The sequence below is a fragment of the Pseudochaenichthys georgianus genome, chromosome 4 (assembly GCF_902827115.2).
Source record: "Pseudochaenichthys georgianus chromosome 4, fPseGeo1.2, whole genome shotgun sequence".
NCBI lineage: Eukaryota > Metazoa > Chordata > Actinopteri > Perciformes > Channichthyidae > Pseudochaenichthys > Pseudochaenichthys georgianus.
In genome coordinates this window covers 4,041,254-4,066,353 of record NC_047506.1, presented here as the reverse complement: position 1 = coordinate 4,066,353, position 25,100 = coordinate 4,041,254, and the positions used below count along the sequence as shown (strand labels likewise).

General features: G+C 40.5%; 1 protein-coding gene across 2 annotated transcripts in view; it reads right to left on the bottom strand.

The window, feature by feature from the left end:
- Window positions 1–14,692, bottom strand: part of LOC117445871 (guanine nucleotide-binding protein subunit alpha-11) — a 52,825-nt gene extending 38,133 nt beyond the window's left edge. Inside the window, exon 1 of one of the 2 annotated variants that reach the window (XM_034081780.1) lies at window positions 13,414–14,692. In XM_034081780.1, coding sequence (XP_033937671.1) covers window positions 13,414–13,549 — 136 coding nt within the window. In that variant the 5' untranslated portion in view covers window positions 13,550–14,692. The remainder of the gene's footprint in view (window positions 1–13,413) is intronic. The other variant, XM_034081779.1, reaches the window with a different exon arrangement.
- Between the last annotated feature and the right edge of the window lie 10,408 nt (window positions 14,693–25,100).

Here is a 25,100-nt window from a genome sequence, read left to right as displayed (position 1 = left end):
CCTCTCCCCACCTCTGCTGCTCACCCCCACGTCAAAGTAAACTGCATCCTGAATTCAGATTATTTATCTTTCTCTCGCGAGTGAAGTCTAATCTGACAGGACGGAGACACGCAGCTCTGCTCACCTGCAGCTCCTCCCTCTGCAGCAAAACACACACTTCAAGTCAGATCATCACCCTTAGCTATTTTAATTACCTCTCAAACTCCCTAAACTAGTTATAAATATGTTTATTTTTTACTGTCGGCCGGGTCACTGATTACTGGATGAGCTGCTGCATGAGACAGACACTGACGCTGTCCGAAGAGAAGGAGGAAAAAGAGAGGCTCCGTGTATTTTATCATTATATTATATAGAGTCGTTATTCATTTGTTTTAAAGCTCAATAAATAACAAAGAAGACCTTTGACCGGCACTTTTATAATTTTGTCCGGAAGATTTCAACTTTAATACACGCTGACTGGCGAAAAACTCTGCCCGGTTCCCTCGGCCCCCACCGCGGAGAATAAACAGAAGGGCAACCATGACAACCATGCTTCTTCGCTGCTTTTGTGGAGGAAGTTACAGCGCCACGTAGAGGCTCCTGCATATGTACTGCAGCTTCTCCAGCGGTTGGAGCTAAACGGAGCGGTCTCGTGTGGGCAGACACTATCCGGATAATTATTGCATGTGGACGGAAGCCGTTTGCGTTAATCCTATTCGTTTAGCCGTTTTCGTCCTCGTGGGGCCGCAGCCTTAGTTTGGAACTTGCCAGTCGTTGATGTGTTACTATGTAAACAATTCATTTCTTAGGTTTTGAGATCTATTGAATTTTCATATGCAAACACAGACAAGTACTTAGAATGTGCTACAACTTCAACAATTCAGCCTTTTAATAACTGTACTTGAACATAATACACTTTTGTCTTAGTGTCATAACCCTCTTCCATACAGACATAAGACATTTAGCGATAAGACGGACCATAGGAGAGTTTAATAACGAGCCTGTCAGATGGTGACACAGAAGCACTTTTTCACAGGTCTGACTGCCACATAACTGCAGAAAGTCTGGGTGTGTCAACATCAGTTTGCTGAACCAGCGAGACAAGCAGTTCAGAACGACGAACACCTACCTGTCCTGACTTCATACCACACTGTGAAACTACAGGGCACAGAAGCTCAGACATACAGTTTACCCCTGAGAGAAATGGTTGAGGTGCCTCTAAGGTGCAGGCATACTGGCACAACAAGTTCTTCTTATATGTCAGCAGCTAATAACAATAGGACATTCAAAATGTGTTCAAGAAGAATATAAGGTAACACTTTATATTAAAGGTGGGGTAGGTAAGTTTGAGAAACCGGCTCGAGATACACTTTGTTATATTCCATGGAATGCTCTTAACTTCCCGATAGCAATGAATATCTTAAGTGCTTTGACAAAAAATGTCATCAGTGGAAGCCGTAGTGCTGTAAAAAGCACGACCAATCATCTGAGCCGGCCCGGCTAAAGTAACTGGATGGCCTACCTGCCTGTCAGCCTTCCACCTGGGCACAAACTTATCTCGTGCCCTCATTGGTCATGTGCGCGTTCGTGTGTGTTGGAGGAGGGGCTCTGTAAGGAAGTGGCAGATTTTTTCCGGCTGTGTATTTTCAAATTCTAGCCAAATCGAGCTGGTTTCTCCAAAATTACCTACCCCACCTTTAACACATATGATCTATTCTTATGCAACAAGACATGAAACTATAAGTGTTAATTGTTTCTAAATAACTCAACATTTTGTATTTTAAAAGAATCCCACCAGACTCCTTTGCCCCTCCAACAGAGGGATGTCCTTGTCCTTTTAGCCAATCACTAAAGATAGTCATAAAAAGGACAAGAAATTATTTAGTTTTTCACCGTTCTAAAAAAAGGATTTGTGGGTGTATTTTTTTTTTATTATTAGTCTACATAAAATTGTTATCAATAAAACCTTTAGATATTTATTCGGAAGGGGAATTTAGGAACATGTTCTAGTTGGTCTCCAGTTCTCGATTACCAGTCTTCTCCTGGCTGGTAATAAACCAATATGCATTTGGCTCAAATAACTGGCATTTAGTTGGCACACACACCTCAGCGCCCGATCAGTCTGCACGAGCCTAGCAATCTGAGATTTCTGGGAACTACGCTCACGTGGGTGAACATTCGCATTATTAACCTTGGCTGGGAGTCAGTCCGCGTTGTTAGACACACAGGTGTAGGAGTGAGGATACAGGGAGGCGTCTGCCAACTGCCTTCGGAGATGCTATTGTGCATATGAGGAAAGCTAGGGTACCACAGAGAAGCTCTAATGTCCCATAATGCCACTGTGCATACAATTCTCTTTGGGTAATGTTATACTCTGTGTGGGTTGCCCATGTTGGCTTCCTGTATTTTCTCTACCAAACTCCGCCATGCCTGCCGTTACCTTGGCAGCAGCTAACAAGGATCCAAATAAAGACGGCCAACAGGGCTTATCAGGAGAGACTTACTAAGAGAAACCATAATAGGCGTAGGTAGGCTCCATGCATGAGACATCCTTGGGTGTTGCCAAAAAACAAACACTCATTAACCCAGATACTGCAGACCTGTTTGAGCAGTGGGCACATTGACAGATGAAGTGTGTGCTCAGAGTGTGTGTGTGTGTGTGTGTGTGTGTGTGTGTGTGTGTGTGTCAGCATCCAGACTCCCATTTCAATGATGAGTTCAGGTAAATATCCTGCGCTGCCCAGGGCTTCGGATCGTTCAGGTGTAAAGAACGTGCTCCTGATGTCGTGTGTATGAATCTGGCTTAACTGAACATTTTAAACCCAGAAAGGCTTCATTTATTTGAAAAGTTGACGACAAAAGTAGATCAAAAAAGGTCAAACTATTGTGGTTCTGAGTTTTAAAAAACCTTTCATATTAACAGGGTATATGCAGGAATCCTGAAGTCAAATGTAAAACCTTTTAAGACCTTTTTTAAGAGCCTTTCCATACATTTTAAGACCTCATCGCCACTTGGAGTTTTAACCGGTTACCTTGGCGACACACTTTACCTCACATTGACTATATACAGTATTGATTGTCCTTCCCCCTTATCTTCCAACCATTTGGACGCAGACTTGCATTTCCCCATAACGATGTTTAACAACCGGCGTAAACGGGCCTTCGCGCTATCAAGCAGTGAGCGTGCGATGTCCTGTTCAGACGACGTCAAACCCAACGGGATGCCATCAATAAACTCCACAGAATCACACTACACACCTACGCCATGACTACATTCAGGCAGACGGTAGAACACAACCTCTCTGGACAATTTATTAGGGTTGCCAGAAACTGACCATGATCAAAATCGATTATTCGGCAGCGCTGGCGAATAATAATCGATTATTCGACCCCCCCCCCATGGGAGAAAAAAGAAAAAGAAAAAAAAAAAAAACTCAGACAAAAGGAATTCCGTTGTTTTCTTTACTGGAACATGTTTAACAGTACAAACAACAAACAAGCATGTCATCACAACGACGTGTTCTTGAAGTGAAGTTGGTAATGGCCGTGCTGCGTCTTTCTCTGTAACCTCTTTGGCGTGCTTCGCACTCAAATGCGAACGCATTGTTGAGGTTGAGTTGTGATAGACCAACGTCTTTTCGCAGAGCTTGCATTTAACTTCCTTTGGACTTGTATGTTCGAAGTAGTTCCACAAGGAGGAACTCTTTTTACCTGCCGGCTGCCGCTTTGTTCATCTTTAGTCGCACGTGTGAGGGAGAGGGGGGGCAGTCTGCTCTGCACGCAGGCTTCCTCCAAGTTTACAGTAAAACAAACTGGTGGTGTGACCAATGGCCATTTACAATTATTAATACTATTACTATTATTAGCGCATATATATATATATATATATATATATATATATTTTGGTTGAAACTAAGCAAGAAAAAAAAAAAAACATAAATAATAAAAAATAAATAAAAAATAAATAAATCGATTTTTAAAAATAATATTCGATTATGGAGACTGTAACGAATATTCGAATAATCGCTGGCATCCCTACAATTTATATACTTATTGGAAACAAGCTACAAAATGTAATACCTTGGAAAATGCCGTTTAATAGGCTTAATAGCCTTAATTTTCACTAAATTGATTTATCAACTTTTAATACTTTTTAAGACCCCGCGGACGCCCTGATTAAGGTTTTATAAAAATGTAATAGAGAATTTCTGTTGTTTCATGTAAGAAACAAATCAAATGTTCCTGAGCTGCATTGGGTTGTAAAATATGTACACACCTCTGCAGAAGATGAACAAATACATAGCATTTTTGCAGTACTACAGGAGTACAGGACTTGCAAGTTTTCTTTTCAACCATATGGATGCAGGGCTCGACATTAACGACTGCCCGATGGCCCATCTAGTATTTAGCTCGGGCAATGAAGCCTCACCTGCTGCTTGCCTGATCGGGCAACGAAGCCTCACCTGCTGCTTGGCCGATCTATTATGCCAGTATCATGCAGCTCGCAGATCCAGTAATGAGTGACCCGACAGTAAAACTAAACATATCTATAACTAGTTACGGTAGTTTGAGAGGTGATTAAAATAGCTACGTGTGATATTCTAACCTGAAGTGTGTGTTTTGTCCGCTCACCGCTGCATGTGATCATGCAGAGCTGCGTGTCGACTCGTCAGCAGCAGCTGATCTCTCTCCCGTCAGATTAGACTTCACTCGCGTTTATGTCCATATCGATCAGATGCAGCTAGTTCTAGCTAATGATAGGACTACCTGCTTATTAAAAGACACCTAGACAATAAGTGTCGCTATGCAACTGGATGAGGCCACAAAGTATAGCGCAGCATTATGCATTTGTTGCATGCCCACCGGAACCCCGAGGCATTACCAACAGATCAACGCACAATCAACCCATACAGGACATCTCTTTCTCCACATCAAGTGTTAGACATTAGAGTTGACTATTCTTGTCTGTCACATACTCTTCTTGTCTGTCACATACGTGGCGCAACTGAAGCGGTATTGCGCTAAAGGGAAATTATTTTGACCGAAGAGATTTAGATTTGCCGGCTAACGTGAACTCTGACGTCGCCATTTTGTGTGCTTCGCGGATGCGCTCGGCTCCTCTCGACTGCTGCTCGGGTCTGCTCGGTCAGCTTCCGGATGAGGAGGCATTCGTTCGATCAATTTACAGTAGATAACATTTTTAACAGGGGCGATAATAGTGTAAATAATGTTTGTTTTGGCAGTTATAACTGAATGTAATGTTTTCGACTTTTTTCCATCTGGGAAGGCATTTGCCTTCATCAGATGGAAAGTGTCTTAACCAACAACTTAAGTATTTCTTATAGCTATGCAGGGCATGCAAGCGAGCAAACACAAACAAACAAGTGAAATGAAGAATAAAATTGAAATTGAACAATATAATATTGTGGTGGTTCATCTTATAATTCAGTCTCGAGAACCAGACAGCATCTAAGACCTGCACAAATCTATATATTCTAGGGGGACGGAGGCCCCCCAAACCCTTCGTGCGTCATTTCGTCCGCGCGCATTTTTCAGGGCCACCTCTATTGGGCTCAGGGCCATCTGTAAATTAGCTTCGACGGCCCACAGGGCTAATGTCATGCACTGGGACGTCTAAACCTTCAGTCAACAGTGAACAGTCTCCAGTCTCTGTTTGCACAACGTCTCAATGTTCAACACGTACTTTTCTTTTTAACACTTGCTTTTTTCTCAATAAAATAAGATACCTTTGTATTCTTATGACATACTTTTATGTTATTACATTATCCTCAATTATTAAAAAATAACCCTTATTGCTTGGGGGGGGAGGGGGGTTATGGAAACAGTTTGAAAAAATGTATCTGAAAAACATAGAAATGTTAAAATTATAAAACAAGGATTTTTTAACGAAACTGCTCAAATTGAAGATGGGGGAAACGGAACATTTCTAATGGCTGTAAAACCCTTGATAATAAACAATAACTCATCAAATCCCCCGTTCACTTAAAAGTGCATTTGCCAATTTCCGAACAGTCATTACCACATTTATAAAAAAGGTCCTTTTTCCTGAGGGCAGCTCACAAACTGCTGTTGTTACTGCAGGCTCCCTGAGCTCCAGCTGTACACATTTCATTACTTGTGACTTTCATTAGACAGAGCAGAAGGAAGAGCACTGCTCAGACCTTTTCTGCACGTCCACCATGCACTAGTAGTTAACCAAACGACAGAGGAAAGCCATCTCACTGCCGATAAACAGCTGGAATCAATGCCTGCGCTTTAAACATCCAACTAAACAGGGAATGCCTTTTTAGGTTGCAAGTATTCCAAAGTAGGGATGGGTCACGATTTTTTTAAAACAGTCAAATTCTCCAACAGATTGTAAGACTATCTTGTAATAAAGTGAAATAATTGTCCTTGTTTTTACAGTGGCAGACAAGAACCTTTCAACCAGGTGCCAGCAAGCCGTGTGTGGCACGTACAGATCGGCCCACACTTCATTCAAACGCGACAGAAAGAAAATGAGTCACCAGAACTGTCTTGGGAAGTCTTAACACTATTCCAACAATCTAATGTAAAGTATTCCTCCATCAACATAGTCAAATGTGTCGGCTATATAAACAGTTCTCCTCAGGAAAGATCCAATAGTTCCTTGTAATAATCAAATATTATTTTTGCTTGAAATGCCTATTCCTATTTCTCTGATTGGCTGAAACACCAAACAGATCATTGCGGCATTACCCATAATTCCCTCCGTTTCAGCCCTGTTTCCAAAGTGCTGATTCTCTGTCTGTTACTTTAGATGAAAATAAGGAGCCCCTCCCCACGCCCCTCTGAGAGAGATTTGGTTACAAAGAACACAATGGTGCTCTAGAGGAGATTCAGGTGATATGGGGGGGGGGGGGGGGGGGGGTTACCTTGGTTACTGATTGGCTAATGGTTACACAAGACAACACATCGTTATGACATCATAAAGTGGCCAAAATCTGATCTCATTTTCAGACAGGTTTTTATAGAAATTGATCAAAAAGAGAGAGAATCTTTGTTCCTGAAACTTTCAGAGTCTCTTTCACAGAGGGGACACATGTTGATGTAGAATAGACATGGAGAAGAGGGGACACATGTTGATGTAGAAGAGACATGAAGAAGAGGGGACACATGTTGATGTAGAGGAGACATGAAGAAGAGGGGACACATGTTGATGTAGAAGAGACATGGAGAAGAGGGGACACATGTTGATGTAGAAGAGACATGAAGAAGAGGGGACACATGTTGCTGTAGAAGAGACATGGAGAAGAGGGGACACATGTTGATGTAGAAGAGACATGAAGAAGAGGGGACACATGTTGCTGTAGAAGAGACATGAAGAAGTGGGGACACATGTTGATGTAGAAGAGACATGGAGAAGAGGGGACACATGTTGATGTAGAAGAAACATGAAGAGACGACACATGTTGATGTAGAAGAGACATGAAGAAGAGGGGACACATGTTGATGTAGAAGAGACATGGAGAAGAGGATTTTGCATAATAGGTGATCTTTAATTAAAATTACCAGAACTTTCTTTGGGTTTTTTTCTGATCATTTTTCAAGAAATGTATAAATCAACATTGACTTTAAGAAGTCACCATCCACTGGAGGGAACAGACTGAAGACCTGATATGGAGCCAAAAACATTATAAAAGCTACACTATGTGTCTATAAAAAGAATCAAAGAGGTCCATAATAGGATCCAAATGAAGTGAGACAACCAGAGTGCCCTATAACTCAGACTGGAGCTCCATACAGCCCAGATCCTTTCCACATAACCTTAAGTAGTGACAGCAGACTTCCAACCTCAGGCTCCTAACAACTCCTGCACTTTGTGTTTTAACTTTTCCAATCAAATATGTTTTAGTTGCAGAGACAGAAAAAGGATGTCCTCCAAATCTCTTACATTCGCGGTGTTTCTCAATGTCGAGTACGCTTGCTTGGTAGCACGTGTCTTCCGAGTCACTTGCTTCAGAAGCGAGGTAAGAATACTTCCTGGCATTGGGAAAACGAAGAATGGAACAGGCGAGCAGGTGTGCGTCATATGAGAGGCCCCGTCTTACATTTTCCGCCACAGATTTGGGGAAATTGGTCCGTGCGCAAAGCATTGTGGGGATTTTAAGACCGCGGAGTCTACACATGTGCAGCCTCGAAATGTCTCCAAACGAAGTACGCCGGGCTGCAACGTATGCCGTTTCCATGGAAACGCATCCCTCGCCAAAACATCCGATGTTGTTGTAAGTCAATGGAAAATTGTCAAAACACCACCAGACTTCAGACTATCATTAATGGTCCGGCCCTCAACAGCTCTACGTGAAATCTGAAATCTGAAATCTCAACGTATGCCGTTTCCATGGCAACGCATCCCCCGCCAACAAATACGATGTTGTAATTCAATGGAAAAGGTTCCAAACGGAACCAGACTTCAGACTATCATTAATGGTCCGGCCCTCAACAGCCCTACGTGAAATTTGAAATCTCAACGTATGCCGTTTCCATGGAAACGCATCCCTCGCCAAAAAATCCGATGTTGTAAGTCAATGGCAAATCGTCCAAACAGCACCAGACTTCATATGATGGCTAATGGTCCGGCCCTCAACAGCTCCATGTCAATTATGGGATGTCATCATTTGGCGTTGCCATGGTAACGCATCCCTCGCCGTCAAACATCATGTTGTCGTAATTCAATGGAAAATCATCCAAACACCACCAGACTTCAGACTATCATCAATGGTCCAGCCCTCAGCAGCTCTATGTGAAATCTGAAATCTCACCATTTGTCGTTTCCATGGCAACGCCTCCCTTGCCATGAAACACGGTGTTTTCCTAATTCAATGGAAAATCATCCAAACACCACCAGACTTCAGACTATCATTAATGGTCCGGCCCTCAACAGCTCTATGTCAATTAGGGGATGTCATCATATGCCGTTGCCATGGCAACAGATCCCTCGCCATGAAACACGGTGTCGCTGTTACTCATATGAAAATGGTCTAAACGCCACCACACTTCAGATGACAGTTAATGGTCTGGCCCTGAACCCCTCAATATGACAATAGTCACTTTTCCTCAAAAGCTGTTGCCATGGCAACGCATTCCTTGCTGTTAAGCACGATATTGCTATAACTGCTGTGTAAATGCTAAAAAAAGTGTTCAAATGTCACATGTGTGCTAACTAGGGCTGTGCAATTTAATCGATCTTGCGATATATATCGATATTTAGTTTTCCGAGAAAGTATCGATATTTCAGCCGCGGGTATCGATACATTAAGTCTGATAACTGTGTTCGTTATACTCGCGTCCAGGAGAGAAGCTTTAAAAAGGAGACTAATTGAGTCTCTGAGAATGTTCAAATGTATACTTTAATTAATAAAAAGCACGGTAATGTTACAAGCCGAAGATGGTTCAGTCAGAAAAACAGCAGTGTTCTGGCTCTCGTGAGCGAAGGGAAGAGAGCGAGCTCCACCTTTCCAGCTGTTAAATATCCTCTGCTGAATCCTCCCTGTGGGCCGGTTGGCGCTGCTGGGGATCGGCCCTCCACGTCTCCAATGTTCGTTGTTGCGCATTACAGAGGATTCAGACATTGCACATTAAATATATAACTAAACACGCCTTTTCTCCTCCTTATCTCTTTCATGACTTTTCATTTAATACATTTTAAACGCTGTAATCAATACTCCAAAAATACCTCACGGCTGGTATCATTTCCGGTAGTTCCGAATGTTGTCTCATGCTACCCACGTCTGTAAACAAACGTATTCAAATAAACTGTACCTTCATTTAATATTCAGCAATAATAATATCTCGACGTCTATAGTTGTAGTGTTGAAATCAGTAGGTTTCGGTGTGCAACACTCCGTGTCATATCGCTACTAAATTCACCCCTATAGGAAATTGTATATTAGCCACATGCTAAATGCTAACCGGAGATGAAGGATTTTCAGAATAAAAGCTCAACAACTGGTTGTGCACGACAACTTCTGGTTTTTCAGTATAAAACAGCATTTAAACTGACGGTATGTTTATGGTACTTTATGCCATCAAAACATTGATTTTAATTTCTAACAAGTCCCATTCAAATCCCCCTGCTGCACCTTTTAATTCTCCATTGTCCATTGTGATACTGCACTTTATGTACTTACGTTTCAAAGGCTTGTAAGCTACAGTTTGCACTGTTTCAATAAATGAAACTAATTTTCTCACCACATCTTTTGATTCATTTTGTCCAGCATTTGTAAGCTGGAGACTCTGTCAGAGCCATATATTGTATAATTGATGCTTTCAGTTTTCAGTTGAATTAATTCAATCCAAGTCAATGGAACACTCACAAGATGTCACCAGATCACACTGTCCCTTTAAAATCTTTCAGAAAATGATATAAGTGTATCGAATTATATCGAATCGTATCGTTGGCTGAATATCGTGATACATATCGTATCGTTGGCTGAATATCGTGTATCGTATCGTATGATTAGTGTATCGCCACAGCCCTAGTGCTAACCGTCAAGCCCTCGAGACATATATGTGTCAGTTTTGAGATTTCGTCAAATGTCGTTGCTCTGGTAACAAAATGGTCGCCGTGAATCACGGTTTTCTCATAACTCCAGTTAACATGCTCCAAACGGCCCAACACTTCACAGGTTTGATAACGATGCAGCCCTCAACACATCTCAGTATCTTATGGGATGTCATCATATGCCGTTGCCATGGCGACAGATCACCCGCCATCAAACACAACGTTTGTGTTACTGCTGTAACTCCTAAATATATTGTCCGATCGGCCGAGTCCTCAAGACACTTCGACGTGCGGACAACAGCCTGCGGAACGTCGAAGACCCGCTCAACGCTGCTTGCAGCTTTAATTAGCCTTACATTTTGAAAGCTACAATCAAAGTTACAGCCAACAGTTTGGTGACACACATTTAAAAAGGCTAGCTAAAAAATATTGTGCTTTAGTTAACAATTTAATCAAATGTCATCGGCTATAAGACATGAATGGTGAATGGATTTAATTGTTGTAATTAATCGGAAACTCTGGTATGTGACTATTGTGCATTGAAATGTCAATTCTGAAACGATATATCGTGCGGCCTTATCAAGAACAGTTATGTCGTATGAGCTGTGATTCTTTTAAGTCCTGCTGCCTTAATGAGTGAGAGCACCTTAAACTAGAAAGTGTGAGTTCAGTCACTTGCGACAACAAACCACAGAGTAACCGACTGACACTAAATCTTTCCTAGTTCAAGTGAAGGTGTTTGTAGCTTACACTGAACTTTGGCTTAACAGTAGTGTGGAAAATACAAAATAACAGCTTTCTCCATCAATAAAACAACATACAAAAGCACAATGCCACAGCTACTGTCATTAAGGGTAGAAATGAGCAGCATATTCTCAGGAGGAAGGTTCATTCCCAGAGTGAGCCACCTCAGAGAAGCCTTTTCTAGACCAGACACCAGGAGAGTGCAGTCTCTCTTGTAACAGTCTTAATTAAAAACCAACTCTTTTTTTCATTATTCAAGCCATGTTTTACAGGCAGATAAAACTACGGTTATGAGGAAGATCACTACAGGAACTGTTGACAGTATGTTGCTCATACTACATCAGAGAGTTTGGAAGAATATGGTATAGAATAATTTTGGTGAATATTTATACTGTATAATAGTAACGTTATTGAAGATGATGCCATATTTATTGAAGATTTTACACTAAATATTCACCAAAATTATTCAAAAGCACATTCTTCCAAACTCTCTGCTGTAGTATGAGCAACATGAGACTATTGATGTGTGTAGTGAGTTTGGTAGTAATATACTGTAGAATAGTGAAGTGATTAAATATTATTGTATTCTCTTTTTTGGGAGTTGCACTTTGCAGACGGTCCCTGAGCACTCATTTCTTCTCCGGCTGCAGATAGAGGCCAATGTAATGTCTCCAGTTTGGAGGACAGCACGTATTGGCTTTTTTTTATCAAAATGTGATTGTAGTTCGTTGTCAACCTTACCACGGTACTTAGGAGACGTCATGTGTGTCTGAACAACGTTTTGTTCATGAGTTATTGATCCGTGAAATCTGAATCTGCCAATATCGTTCCAACTTTACTCGACTTGTTGTCACTCAGTCATCAGTTTCTATAGACTATCTGGATTTAGTTATTGCGTAATATTGATTGTGTTCCCACGAATTACTAATGCGTGGTAACGTAATAACTAATTCGTGGCCATGCATTATTAATTCGTGGCCACGCTTTAATATTTTTCTCACCAATGTCACCAGGGGGGCTCCGTAAAAACCAAACCATAACCAAAATAACGCCTGAACAAAAGATAAAGAGACAAGCATGAAGGCAAATGTACAAAAATCCACAAAGCTACATGTAGGTAAATAGTCACCAGGAAGTGAAGACATTTCCCTGCCTCAGTAAGTGGCATTTAACTTGTCTTCCTTATTAGCTTTTCATTAACCAGGCAGTCAAAGAGCTTTTACTAAAGCTTTAGAGGTATACAAAAAGGAATAGGCCTGCAACACAAGCTCCAACACAACCAATAGCTAGGGAAATGTTTGTGTGTTTTCCTTCTTAGACCAAGATGGTATTTAAAAAAACAAAACTAAATTCTGTTGGTGACTTTCATGTGATAAAGAAAAGAAGATGTATAGTGGACCAACAATGACACAATTTGTTGACTAATTAGTTAAATGAACAGATCTGTCACACAGAATCTCTCCATCAATAATTATGCAAAAGCAGCACTTCAAATCTTGTGTTTACCAGAGATGTGCTCGTGTTCCTGGAAGTAAGTTATTCAGCATGAAAAAGGCATTTAAATGGACAAAATTCAATAAGTTTAGTGTGTGAAAGTGTGAGTATATATTGAAAACATTTAGAAAATCAAATATCTCAATATTTTTGATAAGATCATTTAATTAAGGTTGACTGTTGTTGCTATTAACACACTGAGATTTGAATCAATCATCATCATTAATGTGGATATGTACTAATGACTAAGTGTGTAAAGGAAAGTGATAGCTCAGATAAAAACTGTCAAGAAATTGAAACGCCTTATAGTAATCTATTTTTTTTTTTTAAACAAAGAAAAAAAAAAAGAATACTTGTGCTATAATGCAATTACTCAAATGTATTTCTATATATGATTCCAGGTTGAATAGCTTCTCTTCCACGACAAGCTACTAGACCGGAAACGCATTTGAATCTCGATTTGCATATCACATCACACACAAATCCTGTGGTGACTACAGTAATCTGGTTTGTACAGGGTGGGTGCACAGTTTTACATGCAAAACCTTTACAATGCAAATCAAATCAATAGCTCAGGTATGATCTGCTCTGTGTGCGCGTGTGTATACAAGAGGTAGAGATGGAGTGTGTGAAACCCTTTAATGCAGGCTTACCCAGCAGAAGCAGCTTCAGCTCCCTCCTCGCATCCCTCTTGTCTCGCCGGAGTTGTTTCTCGATCTCAGCGTTGATTCGTTTGGACTCCTTCGCCTCTTCACTCAGGCAACAAGCCATCATGGAGTCTAAAGTCATCACCGCATGAGCTGAAAAGCCCGTCTGACAAGGGGCGCCGGGTTACACCTCACAGCAAATATCAAAAATATGTCCGACACTCAACAAGTATTATCCAAAACGCTGATAATGGAGCTTGCTGCAGAATCCGGCCTTCCTTTCTTCAGGGTAAAAACTGCTGTCAAGTGTCAAAATATTTTGACAGCTTAGTCAAAGTCTCGTGCCAATCCTCAGGTTACAGGAGCTGACAGCTGATCACAGAAAAATGTGCAATGCAACATGTCTGCAAACATATCAGATGACTACAGGTGTGAAAAATACTTGATGCACTTTCCCAAAAAAACAAACAGCTGGATTTAGTTTGGGAAAGTAGCTCGTAAGCTAAGGACCAAGCTAACAAGTTGATTAATTTTCAACGTACAAATACTTTTATAATCCTTAGCCAGCCAATCTAACACTCATCCAAAATATATAAGCAGTATTTTATTTAAAAACTACAGACTTCGGTCCCAGAGACAGTGGGACACTACAGGCTGCCACATTTGTACAATCCCTCCGCTGGTCGCCCGGCCGAGTAGAAGGCTAGCCGCCCCGAAACCATCACTGTACGCCCGCGTAGCGACAATGAGCGCACCGTAAAACTGTCCATCTACGGAACACACAGCAACTATATCCCTGTTGTCTCTAGCACTCGACGATTGACAGCTATTGTGTGAATCCAGCTGAAGAACAATGCTTTAGTATCACGTTCAGGGCAGTTATCCTGTTGCACCCAGTGACCAGTGGAAGCTAAATGGGCAGGCTAATTGTTAGCTAGCTAGGTTAGCTTAGCTAGCCATCCCTGGAATTGCAGCCAACTGGCGAAAAACCAGAAAGCTCAGCCTGACAGAAGACCTTCATGTATCAAGATAGGGAAAAACGTCGCCTTCAAAATGCACCAACACTGACAGTCAGATGTTCCCTTGTAGTCCGTACATTTTTTTGTATCGCTCCTGGTATTTTTTTTTCCTGGTGGTGCTGATTGCTCTTCGTCTCCCACTCCTCAGCCCCGGTGTGGTGTAGTTGCCTGCTGCTGACGTCGCTTGGGATATAAGTGATTGACAAGGGCGAGATCCAATGAGAACAGCGTGTGTTGGCGTTTAAGGTGGGACTTTGCCGCATGGTTAACTTCCCAAGTTTGATTGAGAGGAAGTCTTCCTATCGGAGGCGTGTCGGCGAAAGCAACTGGAATTAGGCTGCACGGGCAACGCCCATCTGTCAGAGACATCCAGGGGAGAGGGGCATAGCAGTTTATTCATGGTAACATCCACATTCACAAGAAGAAATACACTGACTCAGAAACACATAAAGACACTCCATAAAGAACTGCTCACATTTCTGCACAGCCCTCATCTTAAAAATACAATAGTTGATAGATACTTTATTGATCCAAACTGGGAAATTGTTTTGTTACAGCAGCAGTGTGTTACATTCAAAAGGTGGGATAAAGAAGAACCATAATGCTATTAAAAAAAAACATAAACAGCCAATATAACCACATATACAGTAGAAAATACATATTTCACAAATAATATAAAATATTCTGGATACATTAAAATGTTCTATAAATACGAAATATTGCAGCAACATAAATATAGACGTACAGAAGCAGAAATATACTGCAGTTTGGCATATACATATCCATTGTGATTATCCATTGTTTGTTTTGTATATTTATATTTGGCGTAAATACTTGTTTTTATTCTCTTTAATTTAAAGTGGACCTATTATGCTATATTGGAAACATATATTGTAGGGCCATACCTATACAAAACATGTCTGTGAAGTTTTTTGCTTAAAATACCAAACAGATCACCCATTGTAGCCATGCCTCATACCCCTCTTTTGCAGCCCTGTTAGAGAAACACGGATTTTGGGTCCTTAGCTTGAAAAAAACAAAGAGGAGGCTGAGCTAATGCCTGATCAGAATTCTACCGGAGATAAAGTTAAATTCTGCTGTGATAAAACGCCATCCTGTTCTAAACCACATCAAGGATTATTTATCTAAACCGTATGGAGCTCAAATGCTTTTTCTCTTGCGGGTTTACCAGGGGCGTTTCCTGGACCTGGAAACATTTGGGGCTTAGCCCACAGTTCATTAAGGTACATTAAGGTACCGGGCGCTACAGTGGACATTTCTACTGCAACACTCCCCACACGCACATACACAGTACACCTGCGACTGTTACAATGAAGGCTCGATAATCAGCTCACGGCATATAGGTGTAAGCAGCCACTTTTTTATAAGTGGGGGGCGGACCTAACCTCCTCTAGGGCTTCCTCACCTCAGGGGGGTCCTCACCGAAGATTTTTTTTTAAATATTGAAGTTAAAAGCATCAATCTGGTGCACTTTGAGATCAAAATTAAGAGATATGGATACATATTTCAACATCCATATGAAACAGAACTGTAAACAGATTTTCTTTTTCTTTATGGATATTTTATAAATCACTCCCCTGTGACTGTGTAATGTAAGGTAGCTTCTACCTGTCGAACACTGACAGAAAGTCAACATTTTCCAGAGACCTTTCTTTGAAATCACCAGGTAACGCTAAAAAAACATTACATTTATGGCGCGTTTCCACTGCAGGCCTCACTCGGCCTCGCTCGGTTTGGTTTGGCCTTATTAGGCCCGGCTCACTTTAATGCTGCGTTTCCATTACAGTTTAGGAACTGGGGTAGTTACTATAGTAACGCAGTGTAGGCGGGGCGATCAGCTTTTTGGCGGGCGGAGCGACGCTGCATACAACTGCCGTGAGGTCATCTTCAATGCGACACAACTCACACAACAACAATGGAGAATGCGGAAGCCATCGTGTCCTTGCTTCTTGGTATGTGGTTTTTTATCACAGCAAGAAGGAAAACTTTGTTTCGGAAAAGGCTGCTTATAGCAAGACAGAATACAGAAGAAGCTGAGGGGAGACTTATGGCAATCGTACAACGCGGCAGAGACTACTCCAGGACGATTCATATATGGTATGACAAAGTGTTAATTTAATATCTCTGGCTAGCTATAGCTACTTGCTAACGGTTTAGCTTACCCGCGCAATTCAAAGTAAAGTCAACAACGTAGCTGTAATTTATGTTATGCTTTGCTTACATGTTCGCATAACTTGGAAGTTTACTGACATTTACACATCTGGTTTACCTGGCTCAAGTGGTGGCTCTGGGGTTGTTGTGTGAGCCACCACTTGAGAATTGTCGTCTTTTTTAAGAAAAACATTTCTTATGTCCATCTTCAAAAACTCAGAGTCCGATTCTCAATGTCGAGTATACCTGCTGCAGAGCCACTATTTCAAGTATACTACGTCATTGAGTGGCGCCGAATGCTGGGCATTTAACATGCATTTAAACAGTCCTTCGGTGCCTCTCGATGACGTAGTATACTTGAAATCGTGGGTCTGCAGCAGGTTTATTCGACATTGAGAAACGGCCTGACTGACAGCTTAAACATTTTCACAGGATAGGTACCTGTCAGCCAATAAGACACGTTTATTTCCTTGCAACTTTCTGGTGATTGGTCTGGTGTCTTGTCTCTGTTGCATTCACTGAACACGGGAAATTACAATCCTGCCGTCCTCTCTAGTGTCATGATGAGGTTCAGGTAAAGCATAGCCCCGGACAATTCTCACCCACTCACCTTGTGGGTTTACCACAAGGTGAGTTTCTTTTTTTATGTCCTGCTTTTTAAACACATGTGCTCTTCAGTACAGGTTAGCTCTGAGTGTTAGCGAGGCTTGCTAATGTAAACAAAGACGAGATTACGTCCAAAACACGTCAGGCATTGTTTCTGATAGCAACTTTCTGTGGGTCCGCCGCTAAATTGACGTCATGTCGGCAGCAAATCTGTATCCGCTCGTTGTTCCCCCGTTTTTAGAGATTTGGGTACGGAGGAAAAGAGAGAGGGTTTTATTTTCTGACGCTGCGTGAGTTCCCCGACACCGGGGACACATATGTATGTATAAAAAAGACATAAAAAAGTGCATTTTGCATGATAGGTCCCCTTTAATTGTATTTTCTTTTTATAATTGTTACATTTTTGACCTTCTCTTACAACTTATTTCCTTATGTTTATGTTTGCACCACCTTACACCAAAGCAATTCCTTGTAGTGTGACGGTACCTGTTGATTCTTATTCTGATTATGCAACCATGAGAAACCTTAAGAATAGGAAGTAAATGTAAAGTGTCTATGGGTTATTATCAAAGTGCTATATAAATTAAATGTATGATTTTTATTGACTAACGACATGAGAAAAATAAATAAATGTGGGTACACTGGAACAAAAAAAGACAAAAACATCAATTACAAAAAATATTTTAAAACAAATGTTTCCAGATGTTCATAAGAACCTCTAATCATTTGCTTAGGGGTGTTTTCCCTATAGAACACTTGATCTATAGGGCAGAAAGTATTTTGACCCCGACTGTAAGTACCACATGTATACAAAGTCTGGCCTGTTTTTAAGAAGGAACTTAATGAATATGTCGAATGCAGGACTCTTTAAATATTCTAATATTTGAGGACTGCACTATTATACCTGCAGTACTGAAGTTAATGCATTGCTCAGACTTTTGAATGAAAGGCCTTGTTGTCCTTGTTATTTTCCTCTTTGTATAGACACCTTGGCCTTGTGTCTTTTACATTTCATTTTGTGTGTCCTATTGTAAAATATTATCTTAAACAAAGTGTTTAATCCTTACACTGTGAGCTTATCCTGACTGCTAGCCTACAGCTGTTGATCTTCACTGTCACCTTGGAGTTTCACAAGATTATTCAAGACATATTTAATCATCTGTCTGCAAACAGAGAACTGTACATTTACTGAACTACTTAAGGAACCTACTATTCAGAAATACTTGTTCTTAACTTTAGAATTGACATGTTATGTATAATATGCTGCAGGAGGTTTTTCAGCTTGTCCAGTGCAGTGTGGAAGAAATGTTCAGACGCTTTCTTTGATCCCATTTCATTTGTATTGCCAGTGGAAGGATAATCCATTCATATTTTTATAACTGCAACTTAGTTTTTCTAAGATTCAAATATGATTGTGTGGACTCAAGACAGATTTACATCTTACACAAATCTAAGTGACAATAAAACAGTATATCTAAATAAAGTAGCAGAAAATGTAAATAATGAAGTAAATTATTAGTACTGTATTTCATTTATTGGGCTTCTATCAACCACTGCAGTAAACATTTTATTTAGAACGGTTTTATCTGTTAACAAAAGTAAGGACAAAATGTTTTCCACAGTATTTAAATCTTAAAGGCTGCCAGACAATACTGCAGAGTCAGGTGACATCTTGTGGACGTGAGATGTAGTTGCAACAGGTGGGTTCAGTAAGACTTATTTAATTTAAAGTCCTCAAAAGTCCTGCTTAAAAGAAGACTAAGTACTCCCTGTGTTGTATATTAACCTTAATCTGCGAAGTAACCAAAGCTATACAAAGTATAATATCAACCTCTGAGATGTAGTGGAGTATAAATGCAAAGTGGCAGTGAAAAATTGATATACTCAAGTAAAGTACAAGTACCTTTCATTTGTATGGTACTGCCGTAAATGTACTTAGGTACTTTCCACCACTGAACATAATGTTATCTAAAGAATTGTATTTAAAGAGGTCTCAAGCCTTATAAAGGATGTGAACAACTTAGTATTATGAACAATCAAATGGTATTTACTTCAAGTAGAAATACAACTTTTTTATAAATTGTTTATGGTGTTTGTAATTTAAAGGCATTCTAAACAAAATGTAAAACATTGTTTGGTTTTTCTTGCATCCTCAGAGCCTTATTTAACTCTTTTACTATGCGATGTTTATTGTTGAATTTCAGTTTCATTCATGTTAAACGCATTTTATTGCAACCTTGCAAAAGAATAGTGAATACAGTTTAATTGCATTCCCCCTAAACAGCAATGCCTTAACATTTAGTTTAAAGGATTTCTCTTGATGAGTGCGGCTGTGGCTCAGTGGATAGAGCTGTGGCTCAGTGGATAGTGTGCTGGACTTCGAATCAGGGGGTAGCAAGTTGGAGTCCCACAGCAGTCAGCATGTCGTTGTGTCCCTGGGCAAGACACTTCACCCCAAATTGCTCCTGTGGGGATTGTCCACAGTACTGAATGTATGTAAGTCGCTTTGGATAAAAGCGTCTAACAAAATGACATGTAATGTAATGATGAACAACAGTTTGCAGAAGTGAATTCATCGTTAGAAGAGAGAACACATGAAGAGAGGGCGGTGCTCCATCACCTCCATCATCCCCACGTTAATCATTGATCCTCGTCTGTTTCCCACAGCAGCCGGAGACGGGGACAAAGTCTCCTCTCGCCTGTGAGGATGTTTCAGCACATAGTAACACGCTTAGTATACAATGGTCCTCGTGCAGCAGCTTTCTCCTAATTTTATTAAATAATCTAAATCAGATTCTGGGTAATTTTCATATTCAAGGAAGTTGCTTGGGTGTGTTGATGCCATGTCCAAAGATATTTGCGCTTTGAGGGGTCGTAAAGACTGGATAAAGCGCTAGTACAGTCCATTTACTGTTTAAAATAGGTTATACAACTTGAATATATATAAAGTAAGGTATGTTTATATATTTGTAATAGATTATATACAGTGTGTAGGCTGGTTTATTACAGTATACGGTATAACTTGTGTTTAACTTACATATAAAAATGGGCAAAAAGCTGTGAAATATGGCTAACATTACATTTCCCTCATGGATATTAAAATATTGTGATTTATATTCTAAATATCACATCAACATACTGCAAAGAATACTCAATATAATATGGCTAAAATGTGTGACACACACACACACACACACACACACACACACACACACACACACACACACACACACACACACACACACACACACACACACACACACACACACACACACACACACACACACACACACACACACACACACACACACACACACACACACACACACACACACACACACACACACACACACACACACACACACACACACACACACACACACCATGTGTATAGAGTGCAATAAATAATTCCCAATGCTTAATAAACCAACTCTATCAAGACCTCCCACACACACACACCTCTGTATCGGCCGGCGACGAAAGTATGTTACTTAACAAAAAACCCTATGCATTACACGTGGTGGGTATCGTGATATCACTGATATGTGAAAGTGAAAGTATCTGATAGATAGAACATGGGTAGCCTATCAAAACGGCCAGCCAGGGCGCCAGCCAGCCCAGCGCCAGCCAGCCCAGCGCCAGCCAGCCCAACGCCAGCCAGCCAGCCAAAAAATAATAATAATTTAAAAAAATTGTTTTTCTTTTTTTGCAAATCCGACCGGCCCTCCGGCCCACGCACAGCACCGGCCCACCGGGAAAACTCCCGGTATTCCCGATGGCCAGTCTGCCCCTGTCTCCAGGTCTTTCCCCTCCCTTGTTACCATGGCGATGCAGAGCTCAGGTGATCTCTACCCGAGAATGAACACCTGGACCGACCGGTTCTGCGGGCCAAGACAAAAGATTGACACCTTAATACCAGGCGAGGAGGAGGAGGGATGAAATACCTGCTGCACTTCAACTCTGCTCAGAAACACTCCGGGTGAAATACAACCTGCTGGAATCACTAACTCACAGAACAACCTTTCATTGTGCTCAGTAATGAGTTTTTACCTATACATGTAGGTGTATTAGTGTACAGTATTAGTGTATTATGTGATGGGCACCTTGTGTTTTTTTATCTAAATAATTGTGGTTTTATATTTTAATGCTGTATATTTTAACTTCAAATGTCAACGCCCAACTAGAAACAAGGCTTTAGCTATTTAGCTATTTATAAACTCTTCTCTATTTGGGAAATATGTTTAATTGCATTGTTGTACTTTTTGTATTGTGTGGGTATCCAACTGTATTACTTAATATTTTGTATCACATGCAAAGGGAAAATGATAAAAAGTAAATTCAAATCTACTGGTAAAGTAATGAAAACTAAGCCCCCCCCCCCTCCCCCCCAAAGAATACAAATACACTTTTATTTAGAATAGTTAGCTTAAATGAGGTGGTGTACAGGTAATATTTCCCAACACATTAAGTCATATAAAGCAACTCTTCAGTGCTCGGAAGCTGTAACATGAAGCTCTCTGCAGCCGAAACTTTATCCGCATCGCATTCATTCTGCTGTCAAAACGAACCATGTTACAGAATAACCACTTCCGGTACGAGCTTTCAAAATAATGCTGTGGTTTGACCATGAAAAACACTTTGGTGGGAAAGTATACATAAAACCAAAGTAGGTAAATTACAAACCGGAGTCAGACAGCATGAACAAAAACATATATATGTAAAGTTATTTTAACTTTTTTTACAGCTTTTTTAGGCCTCACAATTGTATACATTTAATAATACCACATTTAAAAATACAATGCTTTTTACTTTTAATGTAAATATACATTAGGGTGGTCCTTAGTGCCATGTACATTTTAGAATTCATTTATTTTAAGCTCCAACCACCGGAATTCGTTATGATAGTCAAGAGAACTCTCCTGGTGAATTTTATTCAAATTCCAAAAACATTTAGTTTAGCCTCACGTAGGGGGGTCCTTAATATTGAAAGTGGGAAAGTCTAAGCTCCAACCCCCAGAATTCATTCTATTAGTCAAGAAAACTCTCCTGGTGAATGTTTTCCTCAATCTGACAACATGTACCCCTCCCCCTCATCGACCTGGGCTGCCACACCAGCAGCCACGGTGCTGCAACTGAGGCTACACTTCAAGGTCGATGAGGGAGGGGTACATGTTGCTAGATAAACTGTCTGTGACTGGGATTTTCTTAGTAATTTTGTTTATGTTTTGGTTCATTTTTGTGTTAATTTTTTCTTTTCGTATTCTTTCAATATATTTATTTTCCAAATGTTTTCTCTTTTACTGTGTTGATGTATGCACCAATACACCAAAGCTAATTCCTTTCATCTGATTCTGATACAGGAATAAAACAGTAAATAACACATGCCAAAAACAAATCTCTGTCAATAAATACATCCTGGTTCATGGTCACACATGCAGAGCTTTTAATCCATCCTAGTACCAGGAGTCTATTAGTAGGAGCAGTGGGCAGCTATTGCACAGCACCCGGGGAGCATGTAAAGAGGGGGGGGGGGGGTGTACGATGCCTTGCTCAAGGGCACCACGGCAGGGCAGGAGGTGAACTGGGACCTCTCCAAGTAGCAGTCCACACTCCATATTTAGGTCTGGTCCGGGACTTGAACCAGCGACCCTACGGCTCACAGTCCAAGCCCCTACTGACTGAGCCACTGTCATCCTGATGTCAGAAATCCATGAATGATTAAAGATAAAACCAGCCTCCTGGCTCATTCTGGTATATTTACTGTACTATTTGCTAGTTTGCAACGTCCTTGTGAAATCAATGAATGAAAAAAAGTGTTGTTGTGAGTATCATTTACTGGAGTTTTATGTCAGTGTCAAAACTCATGAACTTAGCGAAACTTAGCTTTGGCTATAATATCAAGTTTCCTGTCAACACACGCAGCAGTCTGGCCTGGGGCCTATGCTACGAACCTGGTTCAACCTAACCTGGATATGTTTGAGTTAGCCGGTTGGCCTAATCCAAAACATACGCGCTCTCGCTAAACTGTACTACGACGCGGGTTATCAAGTGGATCGCTCAAGCCAGCCGTGTCCTATCTAGTTAGGTGCGCGTTCACATGAAAGGGGTGGTATTTGGAGCATTCGACCAATCACAAACATGGAGAAGCGTACTGACAGCACAGCGTCATACTTCCTGAATGAAAAGTGAACTTTAATACTAGTCAAAAATGAAGAAGTTAAACTTTAAACATCCATGACTTAAACACTTTATCCAGGATCAAAGCCTCAGAGCTGCACCTGCAAGGTGAATACAGCTGGCAAAAGAAAAAGTGTTTGAATACGTACATTAACAGGTTTATGATATCACTGCCCCGTCTAAAACACGATCTGACTTCAATTACATTTGTCTCGAGTGTTTCGTCAACTTATGTGTTGCTTAAAATAATACTTCTGCATACAGTATGTGACACTGTGAGTGTTGCACGGCCAGATACGGCTCAGCTGACTCAGATAAGGAGATATATGATACATTATGAAGTGATGTGCCGCGGACTGTACTTAATGTACTCTGATCCGGTTACTTATGTCGTGGCAGATATTTAAGTAAGCTTTCTTAACGCTAATGTTATAATAGTCAGATTGTTCTGAAGATGGGAGGTGATATTCTATTAATGTTCACGTTCACACAGTCGGTGATTTTTGCCGGCCGTCTTTCCTGCGACGGCAGTTTTTCTGTATTTCCTTTCTCCTGTAATATGACTTTATCGCTTTAAACTCCGCACACTGAGCTCTGATTGGTCAGCAGGCGGTGCTTTCACTGAGTTGAGCTCTTAGCCTGCAACCTAACCTGGTCCCGACCAGGTTAGCTGCATATATTACCATGGAGATCTAGCCTGCTAAAAAGAGAACCAGCTTCGGATGATCGGAAAGCCGGAGTTTTCCCTGAATTTAGCCGGCTAAGCGAAAATCCTGCTTCGCAGTATACCCCCCTGTTCCTACAGCTTTGTGTATTCTGTCATATCCGTTTACGTCCCGCAAACGTCAGGCAAGACTCGTGAGCAGCTTATTGACTTTGGAACAATATACATGAGGAGTGGTCAATATCAACATTGAATCACACTGCAGGTGGAAAAATATACTGCAGCACTTCTCTGTGTGGACCATAGACTGTCACTGTATATATATAAATATGTGTGGACACAACTTAAGCATGAATAATATTTGGTTACAAGCGGAAGTCAATCTTTTAAAATGACATTTATGTAAAAGTAATGAAGTATTTAACACAAAATGTACTTAAAGAAATCAAAAGTGTTTACTCCTCATTATAGACAATTGCTCCTATGAGATGTAATCATTATGCAGCATTAGTATATTACTAGCTAGGCACTGTTTACATTTGAAGCCTTAGTGGTGTGGCTCATTTTTGTATAAAGTATTGGTTTGTTATATGAAATCATCCTATACAAATTGATCATATGAATTGCATGTAAAATCTTTTATGAATCCTTATCGTCAGAATATTTTATTTATCTAGTGAGAATTGGGTTTGTTGACAGTTTAAGATCAAATAAAATAATAATAAAAGTAAGAATGTCGAATAAAAGGATAATATATATATGTCCTTATTACTTATATAAATATAGGAAATTCATCAAGTAAGAATAAAAAGAGGGTTTTATATATACATAAGGGGAAATAAAATGTCCAAAAAAGATCATTTACAGTAGATCAAGTAAAATATGAATACAAAATAACATATTTAAGTTGAATTGTGCACTGTACTACAATATGGAACATGTATAATATGCATAATAAGCTACAACCTAATGCTCTTATTTTACACGCACACTCCTCTTACTTCCGGCGCTGCTGCGGTAGTTTGCCGCTCTCTTGCCGCGTCGCCGCCCAGAGC